Source organism: Gymnodraco acuticeps, unplaced genomic scaffold, assembly GCF_902827175.1.
Source record: "Gymnodraco acuticeps unplaced genomic scaffold, fGymAcu1.1, whole genome shotgun sequence".
NCBI lineage: Eukaryota > Metazoa > Chordata > Actinopteri > Perciformes > Bathydraconidae > Gymnodraco > Gymnodraco acuticeps.
The window spans coordinates 5021822-5044332 of NW_022990023.1; the positions used below are offsets into that span (position 1 = coordinate 5021822).

Genomic DNA, 22511 nt, shown 5'->3' on the forward strand with positions numbered 1-22511 from the left:
CATATAACAGGAAAGGGAAAACCCCCAAAAAGTATAAAAGAACCTCTTGAAATGTTTTATTTAAGCTTATTTCTGATCCCACAATAATGCCTGAAAGAATTTCTCATGTTTGTACACACCCCAGCATGCCTGAGAGTTACACAAGAAGTTACTCCTTGAAGAATAAAAACATCCGATAATGTCTATTAGCGTAGGAGAGGAGGAGGAGGAGGAGGTGGAGGTGGCACAAACCCAGAGGTGCCAGTCTGAGAGGGTGGTGGTGGAGGAGGAAGAGGGGAACCTCCCAATACAGGAGGAGGTGGAGGAGGAGGTGGAGGAGGAGGAAGAGGAGAACCTCCCGATACAGGAGGAGGAGGCGGTGGCGGGTAGGCGTTGTTCGACGGAGAGATTGGCGGTGGAGGGGGAGGTGGGGGGAGACATGTGGGTGAGGTCAAGTTTGGCGGAGGAGGGGGGAGGCCTGTGTCCATTGAGGAAGGAGGTGGTGGTGGAGGAGGAGGAGGAGGAGCAGTCATACTGGGGTCCAGATTGGCAGGAGGAGGCGGAGGCAGGCTGTTGTCGGTGGGGTTGGAGACGTTTGGCCGGTTGGGGACTGATGGAGGGGGGACAGCGATGCCGTAACTGGACCTGCATTAAAAAACAGAATAAAACGTTTTTTTAAAAGAATAGTTCAACATTTTTCTTGTACAGATACAGAAAATATTAGATGTATTAATAAGAGAGCTTTAGATATGATGGTAGCTGTTTTTACTAGCCACGACTTGTGTGTGTGTGTGTGTGTGTGTGTGTGTGTGTGTGTGTGTGTGTGTGTGTGTGTGTGTGTGTGTGTGTGTGTGTGTGTGTGTGTGTGTGTGTGTGTGTGTGTGTGTGTGTGTGTGTGTGTGTGTGTGTGTGTGTGTGTGTGTGTGTGTGTGTGTGTGTGTGTGTGTGTGTGTGTGGATAGCATCAAATACCAAACAAGATGCAGTCACAAAACTTTAGAGATGTGTAGTTGAGATCCAAACAGATTGCAGATGGATGTGGTTTAAACAAGGGTGCTGTACAGTAAGTAGGGGAGTAGGAGGTAGGGAGTAGGAAAGGTGCCATTGGTCTCCCAACTATACGCCCTTGGTGGCTGGGGGGATCTCACCATAATATGTTTCTCTAGATGTTGGATCAGTTGGATGCAAGTATAAGAACTACACTTTTTTAGCTTGGATTTCTTGTCTCTAACTCCGTAGTCAGGGGGTTATTGTGCTCTAAATTCCACTCAAAAGCAAAACTCCATCGCATTGCAGACAGTGAAAATGAATTGGGGTTAGTGGACGAGGACTCATTTTATAGGGTTTAAAAAGCAGAAATGGCTGAAGCTAGTTCTGCATTAGCTGTGCAAGAGGATATAGTGGGCCTTGAGTAGTTTGCGGGCAATGCATCCTGGTACATGTAGGCCCTGCCAGTCAGTTCCATTAACAGGAGAACTCAGTTTTCTTTGTCAATATAGCACATACTTAGCAATGTATTGCCTATATTGATAACATGAATAATCAACACTGATTTGATAACATAACAAAAGGTTGTGAATGTTCCTTTTAAAATTCAGGCAGGAGAGTGGTAGTTATCTCCTCAGAAATGCACAGGAGTGTATTTTACAAAACTGTTTCTTTCGTCCATATTTCACTAACCTTTCCGACATGATCTTGAATTGTGCAGCTTATGTTATGCCTCTTTTATAATAATCAGTATGGGAGTGTTCATATTTTTAACAAAGTTGCTTTAAAAAGGTAAAAAATGGTTATACTCACACAGTGTAGTCTGCAGTGCTCTGTATGCTCTCTGTGGAGTCGGCTTTCTTAGGCTGCAGGGGGTACTGTGGGGAGAAGACGGATAAAGGTTAGAAAACAAAGGCATCTCTACACAATGAAAGGTTTTGAACTCAGTCAATTTATTTTCTTTCTCTTCCAATTTTACATCCGATATACCTCAAAGTAGTGTCCAGTGGAGTCCAAGATGGAGAACGATATTGGGACTCTGGAGTAACTTCTCTCCGGGTCCTTGCCTGCTGTCGGGGGGGCGATGAGCTTGGCTCGGGTTCTGTCTTTAGGAGTAGTGAAAGCACCAATCTCTCTCCTGGCTACCGACTCAAAGTGGATGGCTGCAGCCTGGAGAAGAGAGACACAAACGCTCTCAGAACACTTGTTCCTAGATAGCATATTGACCAGACTGACTTCAGATGTGAGCGATGACCTGCAAGTGGAGCAATACAGCAACTTGCACACTTTTTGCTTTTCCAAGTATACAACCAACATTAACACTGTAGAGATTTGTATTTAAGGTTTAATGTAGAGGCCGAAGGTCAAGCACTCCATTGTTCAGCAAAAGCAGTTCATTAAATTATGAAAATGAGGATACAAACCAGTATGAATACCACTTGTATTTACTTGTTTCATTCTGTTATTTCACCAAATAAGAAGCAGAATGCTGCACCTTTTATAGACTATACTTTAAAAAATGTTTTGCCAGCTATGGAAAGTAGTGTTTTCAGAAACATCATTGTTTTTATAAATATAGTTTCTCAATACAAAACAGTTGCAATACTTACAATACTGCCAAAACTATTTTGGTATAATGGTATCAATAATTGTAGTAAATATATATTTTTAGGAACTGTATTGAGGTTTTCCCTGCATTGTAACGACAATATGCAAAGGTCACATGACTCTATGGGAAAGCAGAGGTCAGATGAGCAGTGTTTCAGGTAGATGTGGTCCTCACCAGGGACAGCAGGTTGACGGAGGACTCCAGGTCTTTGATCTGCAGGTCCTGGGAGTCCAGCAACCGGAGCAGGGTGCTGCCCACACTGTTGATCTGGTACGCCACGCTGGCAAGAGCCTGAGCAGCCAGACCCATCGCTTCCTCAACCGCCTTCGATGTGTCCTCTGCCTGGACGGTTGTATTTATGGTTTTACAGTGGTGAAATGTAATGAAGTACATTTATCAAGCAATACTCTAATACAATTTTGCAGTATACTCTACCTGAGTGTTTGCATTGTATGGTATTCATAGTCCAATACACTTTGGAAGCCAATAATGTAGTTTTTACTCCATCTCTTTTACTTGACAGCTTAAGACTTAAGTTACTAGTTACTTTGCAGATCCAGATGATTAGCTAATACAAAATATTAATAAACTCATAAACCAAATTGAAATACATCAGAGATTAAAATATCCAATAGCACTATTTAAAGTGCTTCACTTTTACCAGTATTTTAATATATGATTCTTAAATTGGACATTAAGCTTTAAGAGTAATATCCCTTTTTACACATGAATTATTTTTAAATGCCAATACTTCTGTACTTTTACTACAGTACTTTTACGTGTAACAGAGTATTTTTCCAAGTACGTTTTTCTACTTTGACTCAAGTAATCGATCTGAATACCTCTGTAAAACACAAGTCCTAAACCTGGCACCAGTTGTGACTTTACCTGTTGTTGTTCACTGACCATTGGGCCCACTCACCTGGAGGAAGTTGCTCTCGCAGTAATCTGCGACGCGGTGGAGGTTACTGTGGTTATCAACCAGATTCCTCCTGGCAGTCGGCGCTTCTTGAAATATCTGGGTAATAACTTCAGAAAGCCTCTTTTGCTCCGTCATTTCTCCCATCGTCGCTGCTAACAAACCCTTTAAAAACAACTCCCCGCTGCTGCAGGAAGATGTGGAAGTGTGTCAGGGAGGAGGTCGGTGCTCGGGAAGGCGGAATCACCGCAGGGGAAACATTTCCACAGAAGCTGATCCCAGGGCAGGGCTCTGCTCCAGGTACACATCCACCCAAACTCATGAACAACACACATCTGTTTCTAAGGACACATCATGTACCGTTTTAATCGTTGTACCTGTTAACTATACAATAATATATTACAATATATATTTAAATCCAGGTGCGTATCAGAGCTGAGCCACCTGTGTTGTATTTATAACATCCACTAGAGGGCAGTGCAGTCTTATGTCAAGGCCTGTTGATTAGCCTGTTGTATGATAATACATGATAAGCAAGCTATCCCTTTGGGTCAACAACACACGGATAACAGTATCTACATAAGGAACGGTTTACTCACGCATAGTAAAGGTTAGCCTTATTTTCTTTTGTTACAAACACACACGGGACAGATTGATCATTAATCCTTTATTTTTAATAGTTGACTGAATGTTCATGATGATAATGTGTTGTGTTGATTAAGCTACTTGAAAGTAATTGTATTTAATTTGGTAAATTATTTCCTTTCTACATGATATTTAGAACAAACTGATCGATAAACATGCTTCTAAAAAAAGAAGTAGGGGGAGACCAGGGACAGTTGCAACACTTTTGGGGTTTTTCCCCAATAAGTAAAAAACCATTTACAATAGGATAGCCATTTTGCTATATTATACATTATCAATATGTCAGCTACTGAAACAATGTATTTAAGATGTTTTTATGAAATAAGTACAGGTTGGAAAATGTTTTTTCTTTTTTAAACTCAACTGTTACAACTGTCCTTGTGTACAGGGACAGTTGTAACACATGCCAGGCACGGTTGTAACATGTTAATAACGGTTACCTTTTTCACACTACATGACAACAAATAGGGAAAGCTGTCAAATTCTAAGGCAACAAGATTTGAATGGGGTTTCACACATCCTCCAATGAACAGGATAACAGATAACACACACAGCATCATCCTCTGTGAAGGATATTAAACTGTTCTCTGAGAGGTGCTTCTACCTTAATTATGTAGACCTGCCTCCTTTGAGCTGAGACCATAATATAAATCAGCTGCCTCCATCAGGTAGTCTCTCAAAAGCATCTCCTGCTCTGTTGAGAACACCTTCTTTGGCGTCCAGTAGCCTACTCTTGGGGGTGTTTGTGATCCCTGACTCTCCAACCTCAGCCTCCTCTTATGGAACCGGTACAGGGTGACATGGCATATATCCAGGGACTTTGCCACTTCCCTGAATGATTTGTCCTTCTCAACTTCATTTGAGGCCCTCTGCAGCAGAGCAAGTGGCACTCCCCTGTCTGTCTTCCTCTTTCTGACATTTGGCATACTGTAAACACACACACACACACACACACACACACACACACACACACACACACACACACACACACACACACACACACACACACACACACACACACACACACACACACACACACACACACACACACACTTTAGGCCTACTGTACAGTATTGTATTCTGTTTATTTTTACAGGGACAATGCACACCAACCAACAATACAACTGTATGCTTGAATGAACAATTGATCATTCAAGCAAATGAGCCATCATTGTAAATGTGCCATGTTACAACCGTCCCGTTACAACCGTCCCAGGACCACCAGTCTTGCTTCCACCCCCTGTGAACCTGCCTGGTTGCTAGCTTGACCCATATTTAGCTAGTTATATTTGTAGCTTACAAAACAGTGATTCTAATAATACTAGTTTGGATTCCTAGACATTTGAACTCGAGACAGTATCCAAAAAAATACATCATATCATTTTTGTTAATATTTTACCTCAGAAACACACTTTTGCTCAGAGACGTGCACACATAGACTCTAGGTCAGGCATCCTCAAACTACGGACTCCGGTCCGGATCCGGACCGAACCACCACTGTCTCCGGACTCCGAGCAAATTATACTTTTCATATGTATGATCTCTCTGTATTATATGTGAGACATCGCCACAACGCATTCGCAACGAGTCAAAATTCTCCGCTATGTCCACTGCAAACAGCGCTCTGCATGTCTGACTGTTCCACTGTGTTCCACCTGTGTGTGTCAACGCTTTGGTCCAATCACATTCAGCATCCAGTCAGCGTTTTTCCCCCCCAAACAATCTGCGAATCAGAGGCACAGTAGGGCGGGTCTTCGCGGAATGCGGGTGGGAAACATGTGTGTGTCTCTTTCAACCTGTCTAAGTCAGAGCGAGAATTAAAAAAAAAAAATTCAGAGCGAGAGTTAACAGCTCATCTAGTTCCATCTGTACTGTAGCTAGTAGCCTTGTTTCACCTACGGGGGTGGCAACTGACACCCTAAAAATAGGCCTTGCCACCCCAGCTGCCACCCCAGTTGGCAGATTTGTTTTGAAAGAAAAGTTGTGGCTCATCGGACATTTATGAGAGAAAGTCTCTAATGTCCGAGTGCAAGTGAATGCAGCACAAGATGCACGTCATGTAACCCCTCCCCCGGTCCTGGCGCGAGCGTGGACATATGATTGGCGGCGATTTCATTTTGAACTGGACGGCGCAAAACGAGAAGCATTCGGACCCAAGCACTGAAGCAATGAGGTATTTGCGGTCTACACTGACAGAGAAGAGACTGTCAGTTTGGCTGTACTCAGCATTGAATCAAAACGCACTAAAGCTGTTGATCTTAATACGTTTGTGAGGCGTTTTGCTGAACAACATGGTAATCGCCGCATTCAGCTGTAATAGACATGTCAACTTGATGCTCTGCTCACGGATGAGCATACACAACTATTAAGATGATGACCTTACGTGTGTAAATATATTTTTTTCTTTGAGGGGGTCTGCCCCCAAAAAACTGTTTTAAGTCCTGAGAAAGTCAAATAAGACGGTGTTTAAAACTACACTGCCCAGCCAAAAAAAAGTAACCACTTTGATTGAACTAGGCCAGTAGGTAAGGACTCTCCACTGGATAATAACTGCAGTATAAAAGAATGCATGACTGAAGTGATGGAGACCATGTTGAAGGCAAACAAAAAGAGGAAATAACAGGTCAAATCAAGCAAATCCCCTCTCAGATTCCACAGCAACCAGAAGAACATAAATACTGGCTGGTGATTTGATTCATCAGCTTTGTGATGGAATAAAAAATGCACAGTGCATTTCCTTAGCTGTGGGTGAGTCCACTGACACCACTGACAATGCTCAGTTGCTGGTGTTTGTGAGTTTTCATGATGAGGCAAAGGGGGAGTTTGTTGAAGATGTGTTGGGCCTGACGAACCTCAGTGGACACACAAGGGGGCAAGACATCTATAAAGCAATAATGGGAATGCTGAATGAAAGAGGGTGCAGTTGCCTTTATTCATAACTGTGCAGCTCTGACACTGCGACTCTGAGGGATCAAGCACAGACACAATAACAATGAAAACTGCTGCATACAGATTATTTTTGTTTTTGCAACCTCGTGTTAAGAATCTTGTTGCAATTGTTTAAAAGTTTGAATGACCGTAATAAACGGACCTTTGTCTTATTGAAACATTTATTTTGGACCTTTAAGATTTGTATTTGAGTACCCCTGCTCTAGGTGCTTGAGCACCTGCCCGTTTTGCCCTCTTGACAGCAATGTGCCCTTTTGAAAGTTCGTTTTTTTTTACAGTGTACTGTATGTGGCTCATGGTAACATCGATCAATTCTGGATTAAAAGCTTCTAATATATACAACAATGCCCCAAATGCGCGTTGTAATTTTGTCAGACATCCCCACACGTGCCCCGCGGCACTCCCGTACGTGCTCTGGCTGCAGCCCCTCCCTTCCCTGCTCTCAGACAGGCCACGGCGGGTGTGTGGTGCAGCAGCACGCAGCAACACGATTAAAAGTGCCCTAGTGACGACCAAGTACGTAACCACCAGGTAACAAATACAACGGGTGTATTGTTTAATCCCCTAAATCAGATGCCAAACTAAACTATACAGGGTTCGTACGGTCATTGAAAACCTGGAAAAGTCATGGAAATTCAAAATGCAAATTCCAGGCCCTGGAAAAGTTATGGAAAACAATATTTTTCCCAAAGTTTTGGAAAAGTCATGGAAATGTAACTAAAGTTGCGTCAAATATAATTTACATTTTATCTAATCGCCGAAATAATCTGCGGTCGCGAGCTGTTATGTGCCATCATGACGCGCATGGTGTTCTTTTTTAATATATGAAGCGCGAGCTGTGTGCTCGAGTCTTCTTGCCTGTCGGGCCGGCTGAACTCTGCTGCTCCGGGATGAGGGTCAGCTACATTATCTACGGTGTGTTCGTTAACTGTGCGGAGTCACTGTGGCACAGACTGACCCCTGATCCCACTGGAAGCGTCTGCGCCGCGCTGCGACCTCCTCCTGCGTCCTAACCCACCAGGCGCGTTTCAAAACGTTGCGGAAGCGGAGCGTCGTGTGTGCAGCCTCGCAGTTGTTGGATGAACATTCCACTTCCTGCCTGCGCCGCCAAAAATAGGATTCATCCTATATTTTAGAAATTCCTTGCGGCGAGGAGCTTCTGGGACGCCTCGAGCCGCGGCGCAGCGTGTCTGGTAGAATAGCACCCATTGACTAGAGTGGCCGCGATCGCTAAAAACGCCGCAGCGCAACGCAGCGCAGACGCTCCTGGTGGGATTAGGGGCTGAGCCGCTGGTGAACAGCTGTTAGAACGGGCCGTTCAGGTGTTCAGAGCAGAGCAGCAGAGCGTGATGTGAACTGAAAAGTTTTTCTGTCGCAATATCATTGTCACTATCTGCTAACGTTAGCTTTAGCCTTCGTTTTCTAATAGTTTTTTTCATAGGCTATAAACAGAGGTGGTATAAGTATAGAGATTGTAGGCTACTAGAGTAAAAGTAGAAGTACTCAGATCTTGTACTTTAGTAGAAGTACTCAGATCTTGTACTTAATAAAAGTAGAAGTAGGCCTACTCAGATCTTGTACTTGAGTAAAAGTAGAAGTACCAGAGTGTAGGAATACTCTGTTACAGTAAAAGTCCTGCATTCAAAATGTTCCTCAAGTGAAAGTAGAAAAGTATTATAAAAATACTAAGAGGCATGAAAATACATTTTCAAAATGCTCAACAGTGCTGCCAAAATTATAAACTGACTGCTACATAATTAAAATAAATGCATTTATATATTTCTATTAGATGTAACTCTTTGGCGTTTCTGTTATTATTACCTGCTGCTTTAGTTGTTCTGACTGCAGTGTGAGATTTATTAAAGGCACATCTTGTATGTCGTAATTGCATATATATTTATTTCAATAACCATGCTGTCTGATCCAGATGCCTATATTAAAAAAATCGTAGGCTTACTAGCTTCTACTCGCTAAAGCAACTGTAGTCAGGGATGCAAACTCATCAGGTATGATAAAGGTGACAAGGATCCGACCCCACGGAATATCGGCTTTAAAATTAGGAATAACAGAGGATGTTAGCTAAAGGCAGCCGGCGGGTCCACCAGGGGCGTCAATCCCCCCTGGTGGATGGGGGGGGGGGATTTCGTCCCCCCTAGCTTCAGATTGGACCCCCCTAAGTCATTTAGAATAATAAAAATAAATGTTAAAATAATTAATTTTTTGATAATAAATCAGTAAAATCAGGCAAAAATAAGAATTAAATAACATAACCCTAACCTAACCCTAAAACCGAAATAAAGTAACCAAAAACCGAAAAAAAACTAACAAAATCCGCCATTATCCGGCACATTTTTGCGCACAATTTCGGCGCGACCGCCACGACGACTCAGAAGTTGCCCTTTTTTTTTCTCTTGAGCACCTGCCCCTATACATGTCTGTGCACGCCACTGCTTTTGCTGATATCTTACGCGAGAAATTCAAACATGGCTCCTTTTGTTCTCAGCGATCTTACCATCTAACTGCGCATGTGCAGAGTGAGTTTCATCACTCTAGCTTGTTTGTGATTGGAGATATTGAAGGTGTTAAAACCGACCCGTGTTACAACTGTCCCTGGTCTCCCTACTCATAATACCAAGAGTGTAGGAAGACTACTCTGTTACAAGTAAAAGTCCTGCATTCCAAATCTTACTTAAGTAAAACTAAGTACGAAAGTATTACCATCAAACTATACTGAAAGTATAAAAAGTCAAAGTAATCATTCTGCACTCTGACCCATTTCAGAATAATATAAAGTACAGAAGTATTACCAGCTTAATGTAGGCCTACTTAAAGTATCCTAAGTTAAAGTACTCTTTCAAGGTATTACATTATTATGGTTATTATAATATCCAGTTTTTATTCATTTAAGAGCATTATAATGTTGTAGTTGTTCAATGTGGAGTTTATGGATAATACAGGTGGTTGCAGCTGTGATACACACCGGAGGCCTGTACTACGAAGCTGGATTTTCCTAACCTGGATATGTTTGAGTTAGCCGGTTGATTTGGCCTAATCCAAAACATACGCGCTGTCGCTAAACTGTACTACGACGCTGGTTATCAAGTGGATCGCTCAAGCCAGCCGTGTCCTATCTAGTTAGGTGCGCGTTCACATGAAAGGGGTGGTATTTGGAGCATTCGACCAATCACAAACATGGAGAAGCACACTGACAGCGCAGCGTCATACTTCCTGAATGAAAAGTGAACTTTAATACTAGTCAAATATGAAGAAGTTAAACTTTAAACATCCATGACTTAAACACTTTATCCAGGATAAAAGCCACATAGCTGTATAGCTTACCAGCTGTATTCACCTGCAAGGTGAATACAGCTGCCAAAAGAAAAAGTGTTTGAATGCGTACAGGTTTATGATATCACTGCCCCGTCTAAAACACGATCTGACTTTAATTACATTTGTCTCGAGTGTTTCGTCAACTTCATGTGTTGCTTAAAATAATAGCCTACTTCTGCATACAGTATGTGACACTGTAAGTATTGCACGGCCAGATACGGCTCAAGAAGCTGACTCAGATAAGGAGATAGGCCTACATGATGTGATATGATGTGATATGAATGATAATGGGACACATCGACGTCTGCACTCAGTGTACTTATGTTGTGGCAGATATTTAAGTAAGCTTTCTTAACGCTAATGTTAGTCAGATTGCTCTGAAGATGGGAGGTGATATTCTATTCATTTTCACGTTCACACAGTCGGTGATTTTTGCCAGCCGTCTTTCCTGCAACGGCAGCTTTTCTGTATTTCCTTTCTCCTGTAATATGACTTGATCGCTTTAAACTCCGCACACTGAGCTCTGATTGGTCAGCAGGCGGTGCTTTCACTGAGTTGATCAGCCTGCAACCTAACCTGCTCCGGAGCAGGGGGGTATACTACGAAGCAGGATTTTCGTTTAGCAAGATAACTTCTGGGATTTCCGGTACTACGAAGCTGGTTCACTTTTTAGCGGGCTAGATCTCCATGGTGACTTATCCTGGAACCTAGTCTGTGCTCCGAAGCAGGATAGGTTCCAGGATAAGAGATCAACTCAGCGAAAGCACCACGCCTGCTGACCAATCAGAGCTCAGTGTGCGGAGGAAATACAGTTTAAACTGCCGTTGCAGGAAAGACGGCCGGCCAAAATCACCGACTGTGTGAACGTGAAAATGAATAGAACATCACCTCCCATCTTCAGAGCAATCTGACTATTATAACTATTAAGCTATGTTAAGAAAGCTTAATTAAATATCTGCCACAACATAAGTAACCGGATCAAAGTAACATTACGTAGCCTACAGTCAGCGGCACTGAGTGCAGACGTCGATGTGTCCCATTATCATTCATATCACATCATAATGTATCATATATTTCCTTATCTGAGTCAGCTGAGCCGTATCTGGCCGTGCAACACTCCCAGTGTCACATACTGTATGCATAAGTATTATTTTAAGCAACACATTAAGTTGACGAAACACTCGAGTCAAATGTAATTAAAGTCAGATCCACTCGTGTCTTGGACGGGGCAGTGATATCATAAACCTGTTAATGTACGCATTCAAACACTTTTTCTTTTACCAGCTGTATTCACCTTGCAGGTGCAGCTATGTGGCTTTTATCCTGGATAAAGTGTTTAAGTCATGGATGTTTAAAGTTTAACTTCTTCATATGTCTAATATTATAGTTGACTTTTCATTCAGGGAGTATGACGCTGCGCTGTCAGTACGCTTCTCCATGTTTGTGATTAGTCGAATGCTCCAGATACCACCCCTTTTATGTGAACGCGCACCTAACTAGATAGGACACGGCTGGCTTGAGCGAACGAGTTGATAGCCAGCGTTGTAGGACAGTTTAGCGAGAGCGGCTTTGTTTTGGATTAAGTCAACCGGATAACTCAAAACATATCCAGGATAGGTTGAACTAGATTCGTAGTATACCCCCCCAGGTTAGCCGCACAGCACATGTTACCATGGAGATCTAGCCCGCTAAAAAGAGAATCAGCGTCGTAGCACCGGAAAGCCGGAGTTTTCCCTGAAGTTAGCCGGCTAAGCGAAAATCCTGCTTCGTAGTACAGGCCTCTGGTATCAAATATACTGTATTATGATGTATTTTTTTTAGAGGAACAAGTATAACTACAACGTAAATTATGTGTCCCCAAAACTTACATTATTTATTATAATTTAGATACATTTAATACTAAGTAGATAAGTAATACAGTACTGCATTTTATCACATCAGCATATCATGTGATTATATATGTACAAATTAACAAGTAACTGTGAATGTAAAAAAAATAAAAGCTTTAAATGGAAATGTAAAAATATGGCAAAAAACTACAACTATACTACAATACTTGAGTAAATGTAGCCTACTTAGTTTATTTCCACCACTGGTCTCTAAGGGACACATAATGTATGTTGTAGTTATACTTGTTCCTCAAAAAAAAGAAATCATAATACAGTTTATTTGATGCCAGGTGCGTATCACAGCTGAGCCACCTGTGTTATCTTTAAACTCCACTAGAGGGCACTGCAGTACAGAGAAAGGTGCTTATGTGAATGCCTGTTGTATGATGATTATAAAAGATAAATAATGTCAGAGACAGTATATGAACTGAGAAGCTCAGTTGTATAAACTTCAGCATCAGATTAATATCTCAGCCTCATCTGCTCCGGATGATGTTTCACGCTAATGTCGTTTCATGATTACACAAAGCTCTGAGACACAGCATTGTTTTGGACATCCTGTACAAACAACTTGAATTCCAAAACATCCTTCATTGTGTTTGTGAAAAAGCTCCCTGTGGCCAGAGTCTAGTTTATAAAGAGGTTCCTGTTTGTTTACATGCAGCAGAGGACTATGGGACAGTGGGCCACACCACCTCTACTACATAGGAGCAAGATGTACAGAAGTATTCGTTTTTAAAATCTTGCTGTTTTTAATATATATGTGGTTATTTTGTGTCTCTTGAGCCTGTAGGTGTAGCTGTAGGTGTTTTATGGTTGTTTGGTGTTTCTTCGTGGTTGTTTTTCGTCTCTTTGGAGTTTGCTTGCTGCCTCGTACTGGCCACCTTAAAGGAATGCTCCACTCATTAGATAATTAATCAAAACTTCAGTATTTAGTGAAACATTATGTTTAAACCATACCCTGAAGAAATCAGCGATATTCCCCGGTAAATAATGATTTTATAGCTCTTTTTTATCAAAACCTGTATATTCTGTCAGGCCGCTGCCATTTTTGCCATTTTCAGTAGTCACGTGATGGTCGTGACGTCATCCATGCGTTCACTTTGTAAACACACGAAAACATGGCGGAGTATTTGAGTTCGGACTCGTCAGCCGAGGAAGAAGTTTTGAGCAATATGAAGAGATTGGATGGGGGAATTCAGCCATACAGGTTCGAGCCAAGTAGTCAGAACCGTCAGGAAGCCAGGGACAGTGACAATGAGGATGAACAGCACGGTGATCTTGCTGGAGACGATCCCTTTACTCGTGCAATTGATTTCGGGAGGCGAGTAGGAAGACCTGTACATGAATGGTGTACCTAGAACCACGATTTTATGGGGCCGGAAAAACTGGGGAAAAGTACCCGCTAGCCGGTACTACGCTATATGGAAAGGCCACCAAAAACTGGCCTGGCCTGGACGATAAAGGACGTTTAAACGGGGCTACCCGCTGCAATGGAAATGCGCTATAACATACCTTATTCTTACTCCGAGCACTACTTCTGGTCCTCCGTCGCTTCACACTTGCAGAGGGCGATTTCTCAACTGGCCGAACTGGTGTCCTGGTCGGTGATGACACCAGAAAGACCGATGGTACTGCATCTCCATTAAGTAATGGTTGTTCAATAAATCCCATGTTATGTTTTATCATACTCTCAGAGTAGTCGTCCGGAAACTTGAAATGTTCGCTGCATACATGCGCCTGTGGATCTTTCGGTTCGGGCCGGCCACATTTCGCTAGCCACTGCCTCCGAACGTACTTCCTACGCTTACCTTTTGGCAACAGATGGAACCGAGCATTCCGTGGATTGTTCCTATCAGAATTGTGGCAATGTTTCGCGATACAATGAGGCATATTTGAAGAGAGTAACTACAGTAAATAACATGAACATCAACGTGTCCTCGAAACCAAACGCATGGTTTACGTCACGTCCGGTAAAATGGCGCCGCCCACAGTGTTGATGTTATTTCGGTAATTAATCAGTTTAAAATCACTGATAATGTCATCGGATTAAAAAAATAAAAGAAGACTGGCAGAGACTGGTCTGTTTTATCGGATGATAATTATTTAAAAATGAGTGTCATGAGCATACCATTCCTTTAAGTGTCTTTGTGTATTTTATGGTCATTTCAATTCATTGTATTTCTTTTTTGTGTCTAATTATAATCATAATGAATGTCCTTCTAGTTGTTTTGTGTCTCTTTGTAGTTTCTTTATAGTTAAAGGTGACCTATCATGCAAAATGCACTTTTGTACGTCTTGTATACATGAATATGTGTCCCCGGTGTTCCAGGGAACTCACAAAGTGTCAGAAAACACAACCCTCTCTATTTTCCTCTATACCCAAATCTCTTAAAAAGGGGCTGCAACGGATCTGATACAGACTGATCCAGATTTGAACACTTCTATGACGTCACAGAAGTGTGGAGTTGGGCCAACTCCACCAATTAGGAGGAGACAGCCACGGACATTGCCGTTCGAAAGCGCTGGAGACGCTGTAGTACATATGCCAGGCCTGTAGATGGTGCTATTCTCACAGAATCAGCCCATGAAAAGACAGTGTTAAATTGAGCGAAATGAGGAATGGCTAAAATGCATGATCTGTTTTGTATTTTGAAAAATAAAAAGCATAAATATGCCTTATGCCGTATGGTCCTACACTATATTATTCAAATATAGCATGATAGGTCCACTTTAATTTAGTATTTGTGTGGTCATTTTAAGTCTTTCTTTGTGTATTTTGTACTTATTTTGAATGTCTCTTTTCAGCTGTTTTACGTCTCTTTGTAGTGACAGTATTCATGCTAACATGGCTCACGGTCTGCTCCAAAACAATGCAGATGATAAGAACACATGTTCCGCCATGTGCCAGTTCATCAAGACACTTTCCCCTCAATGAGCCATGTGACACACCACGATAACATTTTATTTGGATCCATGCCAGTATTCATACTTGACTATCAGGTGACCAAAGAAGATGTCTGTCAAAGGGATACTTTACTGTTTAAATTATGCTGCACAGACTGCTACTCTGACCTCAGCTCTGGTTCCTATTTTAGGGCCTTTTATGCACATTTTACGTCAGTAAAGGGATGACAGGAACAAGCTGTTTGCAGTGCATGGATGATACAGCTTAGACCACTTAAAAACACCCCCAACTCAATTGTGTTCTTGTTGTCAGTTGATATGTCTGAAATATCTCCACTACTATTAAATGCCTGCTATAAAGTGTCATACATTTGTTATAAGAGGATTGTTCCTAGTGTTTTGATCCTCTGGCTTTCATTTAGTGGCGCCATGAGGTTGATTTATTTGTTTTTCTTGCAATTTCTTGACAACAATTCGATTGATTGCCATTAATTTTGATCCAGATGTTCAGGATGCCAAGAGAAAGTTTCCTCATGACTTTCATGATCGTCTGACGTTTTATCTAACACGAACTCATCTAGCTAGATATCATAAACATCGAATTAATGGATTGAACTTTTTGCACCAGCTGGATGTTGATTTGCGGTTATAATTCTATCTCAACAACCATTTGAAGGATTGCCATGAAATTTGTAATCGACATTTCCCCTATATGATTTTGTAATCCCTTAACTCATCTAGCTCCATCAAAGAAAGCGGATCCCACTAATCGCATGAAGTTAAACACCCTGAAAATCATTAGCTAATGTTCTTTAAAGGATCTGATAGCTATCTTCGTCCTCCTTTGAAAGTATAATCCAAATGTTTGATATGATTGATAGTAGGGCTGTGCGATTATGGCACAAATCATAATCACGATTATTTGGGTCAATAATTGATATCACGATTATTTTTGACGATTATTCATTGACCATTTATTGAACTTTAAAACAAATAATATTTTACCAATAAACAAGATCAACAAATATGTTGGAGCGCACTTCCAAAACCATACTAAACATATATTATTAATATGATAAATACAAATAAATTAGACCAAAATAAATGAAATCAAACATGTTGCAGTGCACTGTCACAACCTACTGAAAACTCCTTAACATATAGCCAACATTTTGGTAAAACATATTCAACATATTCCACTCAGTTAAACGTTGAAGGCTGGCCAACCGTCATGGTCCAGAAGTAACAGGAAATAAATGTTGAACTACAATTTAAGACCAAATAAAAATGTTTTGGCCACCATGGCAAATGCTGGTAGGGCTGCTCATGTCATCTCTTAAAGGTTTTTTGCAAGAAACAACAGCCTGTTTACATGGTCTGGTTTCAGAGATGAGCGCAGGCAGGTGACAATATTGCCACCTGTACTGAAGACCCTCAGCCACGCCCCGACACATGGGGGACGCCGGCCAATCACAAAGCTTTGATGCGTTCAAGTGCATTATTCTGGCACAGGAAGATTATGTTACAGGACATTAACGATAAAACAGAATATTGTTGTTCTATTTTTAGACACATCTCGCGATCGACTGGTTGGGCACCCCTGGGCTAGACCATAGGTCTGTTGTGGTAGCAAAGTAGTCAGCTGAAGCCACATCTCTCTCAACTTCCCCACGGCATTTGTCATATAGTGCAGGCAGCGCAGACCTGCTGAAATAATACCGAGACAGCATCGCGTAACGCTTGTCCAACGTGTTGACAAGTTGCTTAAATCCCTGGTTGCCAACAGTGCTAACTGGGCACATATCTTTAGCGATGTGAAATGTAATGGCAAAGTACTTGCAAATAGTGGAAATAGTTGTACCCTTCTTTTTAACGAGTTGCTGCTCTTGTTCTGACATCTTCGCTCGCGCTGAACACTCACAACACATGTCACTCCCACGTGGCCGAGTGGGCTTTTAGGGAGGGGCGAAAGCGCACCCAGCTAAATAATCGTATTTTGTCAATTATGCTGTTTTCATAATCGTCGCAAGCCATAATCGTAATCGCGATTAAAATACGATGAATTGCACAGCCCTAATTGATAGTGTTAAAGATAGTCTGCAGACGCATGTGCTGTTATCAGTGTGTACCTTGTATTATAGACTCATCAGGATCGTTGTCGTCTGATAAGAGATGATGGAACGTTGTAGGTCATATCCTAACTTAATATCTACACATAATTAGGATATCATGTCATTTGTTAATGTGTGAAGAAAACAAGATTGGTTGCAAATTGAGATTAACCAATCACAAAAAGGATAACACTTGCTTTAGCCAAACTACTGGGATTAACCATACATTCTGTGAATCTTGACACATATTCTGTATCGGTGCGTAGTTTTGTGCAGGGAAAAACGTGCTCAGTCGCTGGCTTTGACAAATAGCTGCTGTCGCTTGTTTTTTTTAATGTTGCATGATTTAACGCAGCTGGAAAAAAGCTACACTACACACCCAGACAACAGAAATCGCCTGGATGTGTGATGCGCTGTAGAAACACCTACTGCAGCAGAGCAAGAACACCCTATACTTAACTTCCTGCCCTCTCCCTGACCTCAGACATTATGTCATCTTCATCCACTGCCTCAAATGCTAAGGTTTTGTAACCCTCAATTACCTCGTTCATTCATTTTTTCCACACTAACACTGATGATGCACTTTTCAATCCACCAATCACAGTATTAAAGAGGTCACATTTGTGTAAAGTCTTCATGAGTAAACTAATTATTTATGTTTATCCTGGACCGTCTGAAGAGATTCATCTTTTGGTAGCAGATTAGCTGTATTGAAATCTAAATCCACTGCGCATCAGTAAAGAAAGCATGAATAGCTCACTGCTGTTTTATGCTCTTATTTATACTCATGCCTGGATTGCCAGTTGACAAACATAACTCTACCCTCTAAAAAGGTATCATCTATCATCTAGTTGACGTGTGAAAGATATATTCTTTTTCACAGGTGTACATGATAAAATGAATGATGGCTGGATTCCAATTAGCTGCTTTGGTTTTAGGGTCCTTGTATTGATTTACTGCCGGGGATGCTGGAACAGAACAGAAGCATTGTGAATGTCACACACATGACAAGTGAAAACACACCTGTGCACACTGACAGTGGTGTGCAGGGGCTTTCAAATGTTTAATATGGTCATGCCTGACGAGGCCTACTTTTTTATTTTTGGCAACACCTGAAAGATTTTTCACATCCTCCTGGATACATCTGTTTTTCCTTATCATTTAATCGATACACATGACATCTCTTTCACATCTGTTTGTACCGGGGGAGGGATCCTTCATCTGTTCCCAAGGTCTTCTCTGTCAGCTGCAAGAGTGTAAAGACAGATGGTGTCATATGCTGTACAGTACACACTGTGAAGCCATATAATAACGTTTGATATATTAAAGAGCAACTTGCAGGTTTTTAAAAAAAAATAGATTTATGCTTAACCTTGCCTGAAAATTACAATTAAAAAAGTTAATGCAGGATTTGATATGTTTTACGAGACATAAGGGCAGGAATTCAGAGGGAAAAGAGCCGTTTTGAGCTCTGCTACTAAAAACTACTTTTTGTAACGTCATATGTCAAACGCGTCATATTACGTCACATGGGGGAGCAACTTTCTCGGACTCCTTCTCTGCCCAATCCGCGGTAGTAGTTTGTAGTTGGTTTGAGCGGTTGTGATTTAGTGACCTGGTATTTTTTTGGTAATTTTACATTGCATTTCACCATTTTTTTTTATCATGGTGAGCTTGTGTGCAGGTTGCACAAACTCCAGCCTGTCAGGGCATCGAGTCCAGTTTCCCTAACAGGAAAAGGACTGGAGCTAGCGTTCGTTCCTGGGTGTGTTGTGCGAGGTGCATCCACCTCCCTGCAGCACATACTCTCCACAGCTGAGGCCTATCAAATTTTGCATAACAGGACAAATGCATCATGCAATTTGAATACAGATTCATCTGAACTGTATGTAGGTTAGGAAATTGCAAGTTAGTGAGTTACACCCCACAGTATACACACACACACACACACACACACACACACACACACACACACACACACACACACACACACACACACACACACACACACACACACACACACACACACACACACACACACAGCACTACAGCATATATGTCCAATAGTGTGCAACATATGCCTGTCTGTGGAGATTGGATGTTCGGGATCTATCAAAGCCTCTCCACACTTCACAGAGTTCCATCAAAGGAAAGCCAAATTCAATTATAGTGCCAGAGACTTCAGGAAAACTACATTCTCAGGACACACACACACACACACACACACACACACACACACACACACACACACACACACACACACACACACACACACACACACACACACACACACACACACACACACAGTGGTTAATACTCATTGTTAGCTCCATTCCAATTAGTTTCCAGGCACCTGCTGCTTCCCTTTACACAAACTTTTTTTTTAAGCCACTGGCTTTGTTATACAATAGAAAACCAGAGAGGTGGAAGCAGTACTCAGGTCTTTCAGTTACTGTAAGTAAAAGAAGCCATACTCAACTGTGAAGTAAAAGTCCTACATTCAAAATGTTACTACAAAGTATTTGCATCAACATCTTTAAGCACCAAAAAAAGTAGTTGTTATTGCAGAATCATTCATAGTAACTAACTGGACTTTAAAAAAATATATTATTCAAGCATGAATGTATTCATCTCAGCTGTTAAATGTGTCAATGCTTAATTATTAGTTGTTATATTATCAGCTAATAACCTGAATCTGTAATGTTACTAGCTGTCAGATAAATCAAGTGGAGTAAAAAGTGAAAGTTAATAGAAGTAAGAAGTACTTTTAATATTCAAGTACCTCAAGACTGTACTTAAGTATTTGAGCAAATACATTTTTATTTCATTCCACCACTGATAAAAAAAAACCCTGTGATATGTATTTATTTTCTTAGCAGATGTTTTTATTTCCGCATTGACGCATTAAGATACTTTACTTGAGTAAATGTAGCAATCAAAAATTGTAAAACATACTCTGTCACAACTAAAAAAAACCTGCATTCAAAGTATTGATTAAGTAAAAGTACAAAATTATTGGCATGCAAATGTAATTAGTGTACCAAAAGTACCCGTTATCCATATGGCCTATTTCATTGTCTATATATTCAATTACTGGATTGAGTCATCCCAGCTGGTTAATGTGGAGCTTTTTTCATTACTTTCTTTAACCTGTATCTAATAGTCAATGTTTTTTGATAAATTCATTCATATTTTGCATTAAATAATAATCTGAATCTAGTAAACATATACAATAATCTTAGAGGAGTAAAAATTACGCTATTGACTTCTAAAATTGAGTGGAGTATAAAGTAGCATCAAATAAAAAATAACTACAAGTATCTTAACATTTCATGTAAGTATATGAGTAAATGTACTTCACTATCACTGTCAGACAGATATCTATGATGACTCCTCTTATCCCGAGCGATGCAGATCTGAGCTCAGAGGGTCGTCTGCAGGACAGTGCGGTGTTATTTTAATCCCAGGCTGAACTCATGACCCTGAACTACTCATGAACATGCAATCGCTGTCTCATTGTGAGTTGATAATCGCTCTCTCTCTGCCTTGACCTGCAAACAATTCACTTTCAATCAGTGTTTTACATAAAGACATCACAGTCGACATGTTAAGTGTTGATTCACTTACTTTAAATCTTCAGTGTGTTGCAAGGAATCATAACAACCTTAAAGGTGGGGTAAGTAAGTTTGAGAAACCGGCTCGAGATACACTTTTTGTTATATTCCATGGAATGCTCTTAACATCCCGATAGCAATGAATATCTGAAGTGCTTTGACAAAAAATCCATAAAGAAATTAATCTGTGGAAGCCGTAGCGCTGTAAAAAGCACGACCAATCATCTGAGCCGGCCCGGCTAAAGTAGCTGGATGGCCTACCTGCCTGTCAGCCTTCCATCTGTGCACAAACTTATCTCGTCCCCTCATTGGTCATGTGCGCGTTCGTGTGTGTTGGAGGAGGGGCTCTGTAAGGAAGTGGCAGATTTTTTCCGGTTGTGTATTTTCAAATTCTAGCGCACTCGAGTTGGTTTCTCCAAAATGACCTACCCCACCTTTAAGTTACACCAAGTGATCAGTTTATTTAGTTCAAAAGTAAAAATGTCAGCATATTTTAAATAACATCCTTATCTGTTAATCCTTATCAGCATGTATTCCACCATTAAATATTATTTTAATACCATAATATTAATTTATTGTAGCAATGTGAATGTCAAGGTAAAAGCCACTCTGATGTGATGATCGCTATAAATCAGATACCTTACATGACCCTGGCAGATATGAGTTTAAACTATGAATTAAACGGTCAAAAATAATCCCATGTGTTTATTATTAACAAATCTAAAAATACAATCCATAAACACTTCGTACAATCTCGAGAAAAAAGTAAACCAAACTCTTAAGAAGAAGTCTTTTAGCTGAAGAAGTCATTCAGTTTTATGATTCTCTCGATAAGCAATTTACAATATCTTGTTTCTGGCCTCATTCAGTCACTGATTCTTTCTTCTTGTCAGATTATGCAACTTTTACTGACTCCCATGTTTTTTAACAGTGCTTAAAGTCTTTCAGAAATGTTCTTAGCTAACCGTCAATGTCAAAACAGTTAATATTTGAGGTTTTAATATCAACAGCAAGCGGGAAAAGGGAACATATAGTTTGTTTTTGGCTGTAACACAAGTAAAATATTAAATACAGGTGGTCTTCTAACATGAAATAATCTATGACAAAACTCAGATTTAATGTTATGACACGGTTTGAGTTATCATTTGACTTTGTATAATGTATTTAATCTCTCTATGGTGTAATCAGACATATACAATATGGTATAATTTGAGTAACATTTTACGTACCCATTCAAAACATTGCCAAGAAAAGAGCACACATGTTTTCGGTATTTTAAATTTCTGTTCAAAGTGTAACCAATTCCAGTTATGGGATCAGGTGAATGAATAACTGTTAGCAACAGAGGCAGCTGATGGACTTTAACAGGCATTAACATGGCATCATAAAGCATAAAGGGGACTGCAGTGGAAATGTGACAGGAAGCCAATCAAACAATAAAAGTGTCACTTTGTAATTTAAAGCTGCCGTCATTTTTCCATGAACAATGGACCAGATCACTGTGTGTAAAGTGGAGGGGTCTTTAACCTGTTAAGCCCCAAGCCTGTTTTTCAGGTCACAGGCTCGAAAGTGA

General features: G+C 40.8%; 1 protein-coding gene across 1 annotated transcript; it reads right to left on the minus strand.

The window, feature by feature from the left end:
- Positions 1 to 32: 32 nt before the first annotated feature.
- abi3b (ABI family, member 3b) lies at positions 33 to 20968 on the minus strand. Its single transcript, XM_034214824.1, has 6 exons — positions 20952 to 20968; positions 3497 to 3680; positions 2749 to 2916; positions 1956 to 2135; positions 1779 to 1843; positions 33 to 624 (listed from the first exon to the last, which is right to left on the minus strand). The coding sequence occupies exons 2-6, from the start codon at positions 3638 to 3640 to the stop codon at positions 186 to 188; spliced, it is 996 nt and encodes a 331-aa protein (XP_034070715.1). The 5' UTR covers positions 3641 to 3680; positions 20952 to 20968; the 3' UTR covers positions 33 to 185.
- Between the last annotated feature and the right edge of the window lie 1543 nt (positions 20969 to 22511).

Bases quoted from the DNA above. Each gene is read 5' to 3' on its own strand.
- abi3b (XM_034214824.1), bottom strand. From the start codon at position 3,640: ATGGGAGAAATGACGGAGCAAAAGAGGCTTTCTGAAGTTATTACCCAG. The intron at 2,917-3,496 runs GTGAGTGGGCCC...ACAACCGTCCAG, and splicing joins GCGAGAGCAACTTCCTCCAG to GCAGAGGACACATCGAAGGC. The intron at 1,844-1,955 runs GTATATCGGATG...TTCTCCCCACAG, and splicing joins CCACTGGACACTACTTTGAG to TACCCCCTGCAGCCTAAGAA.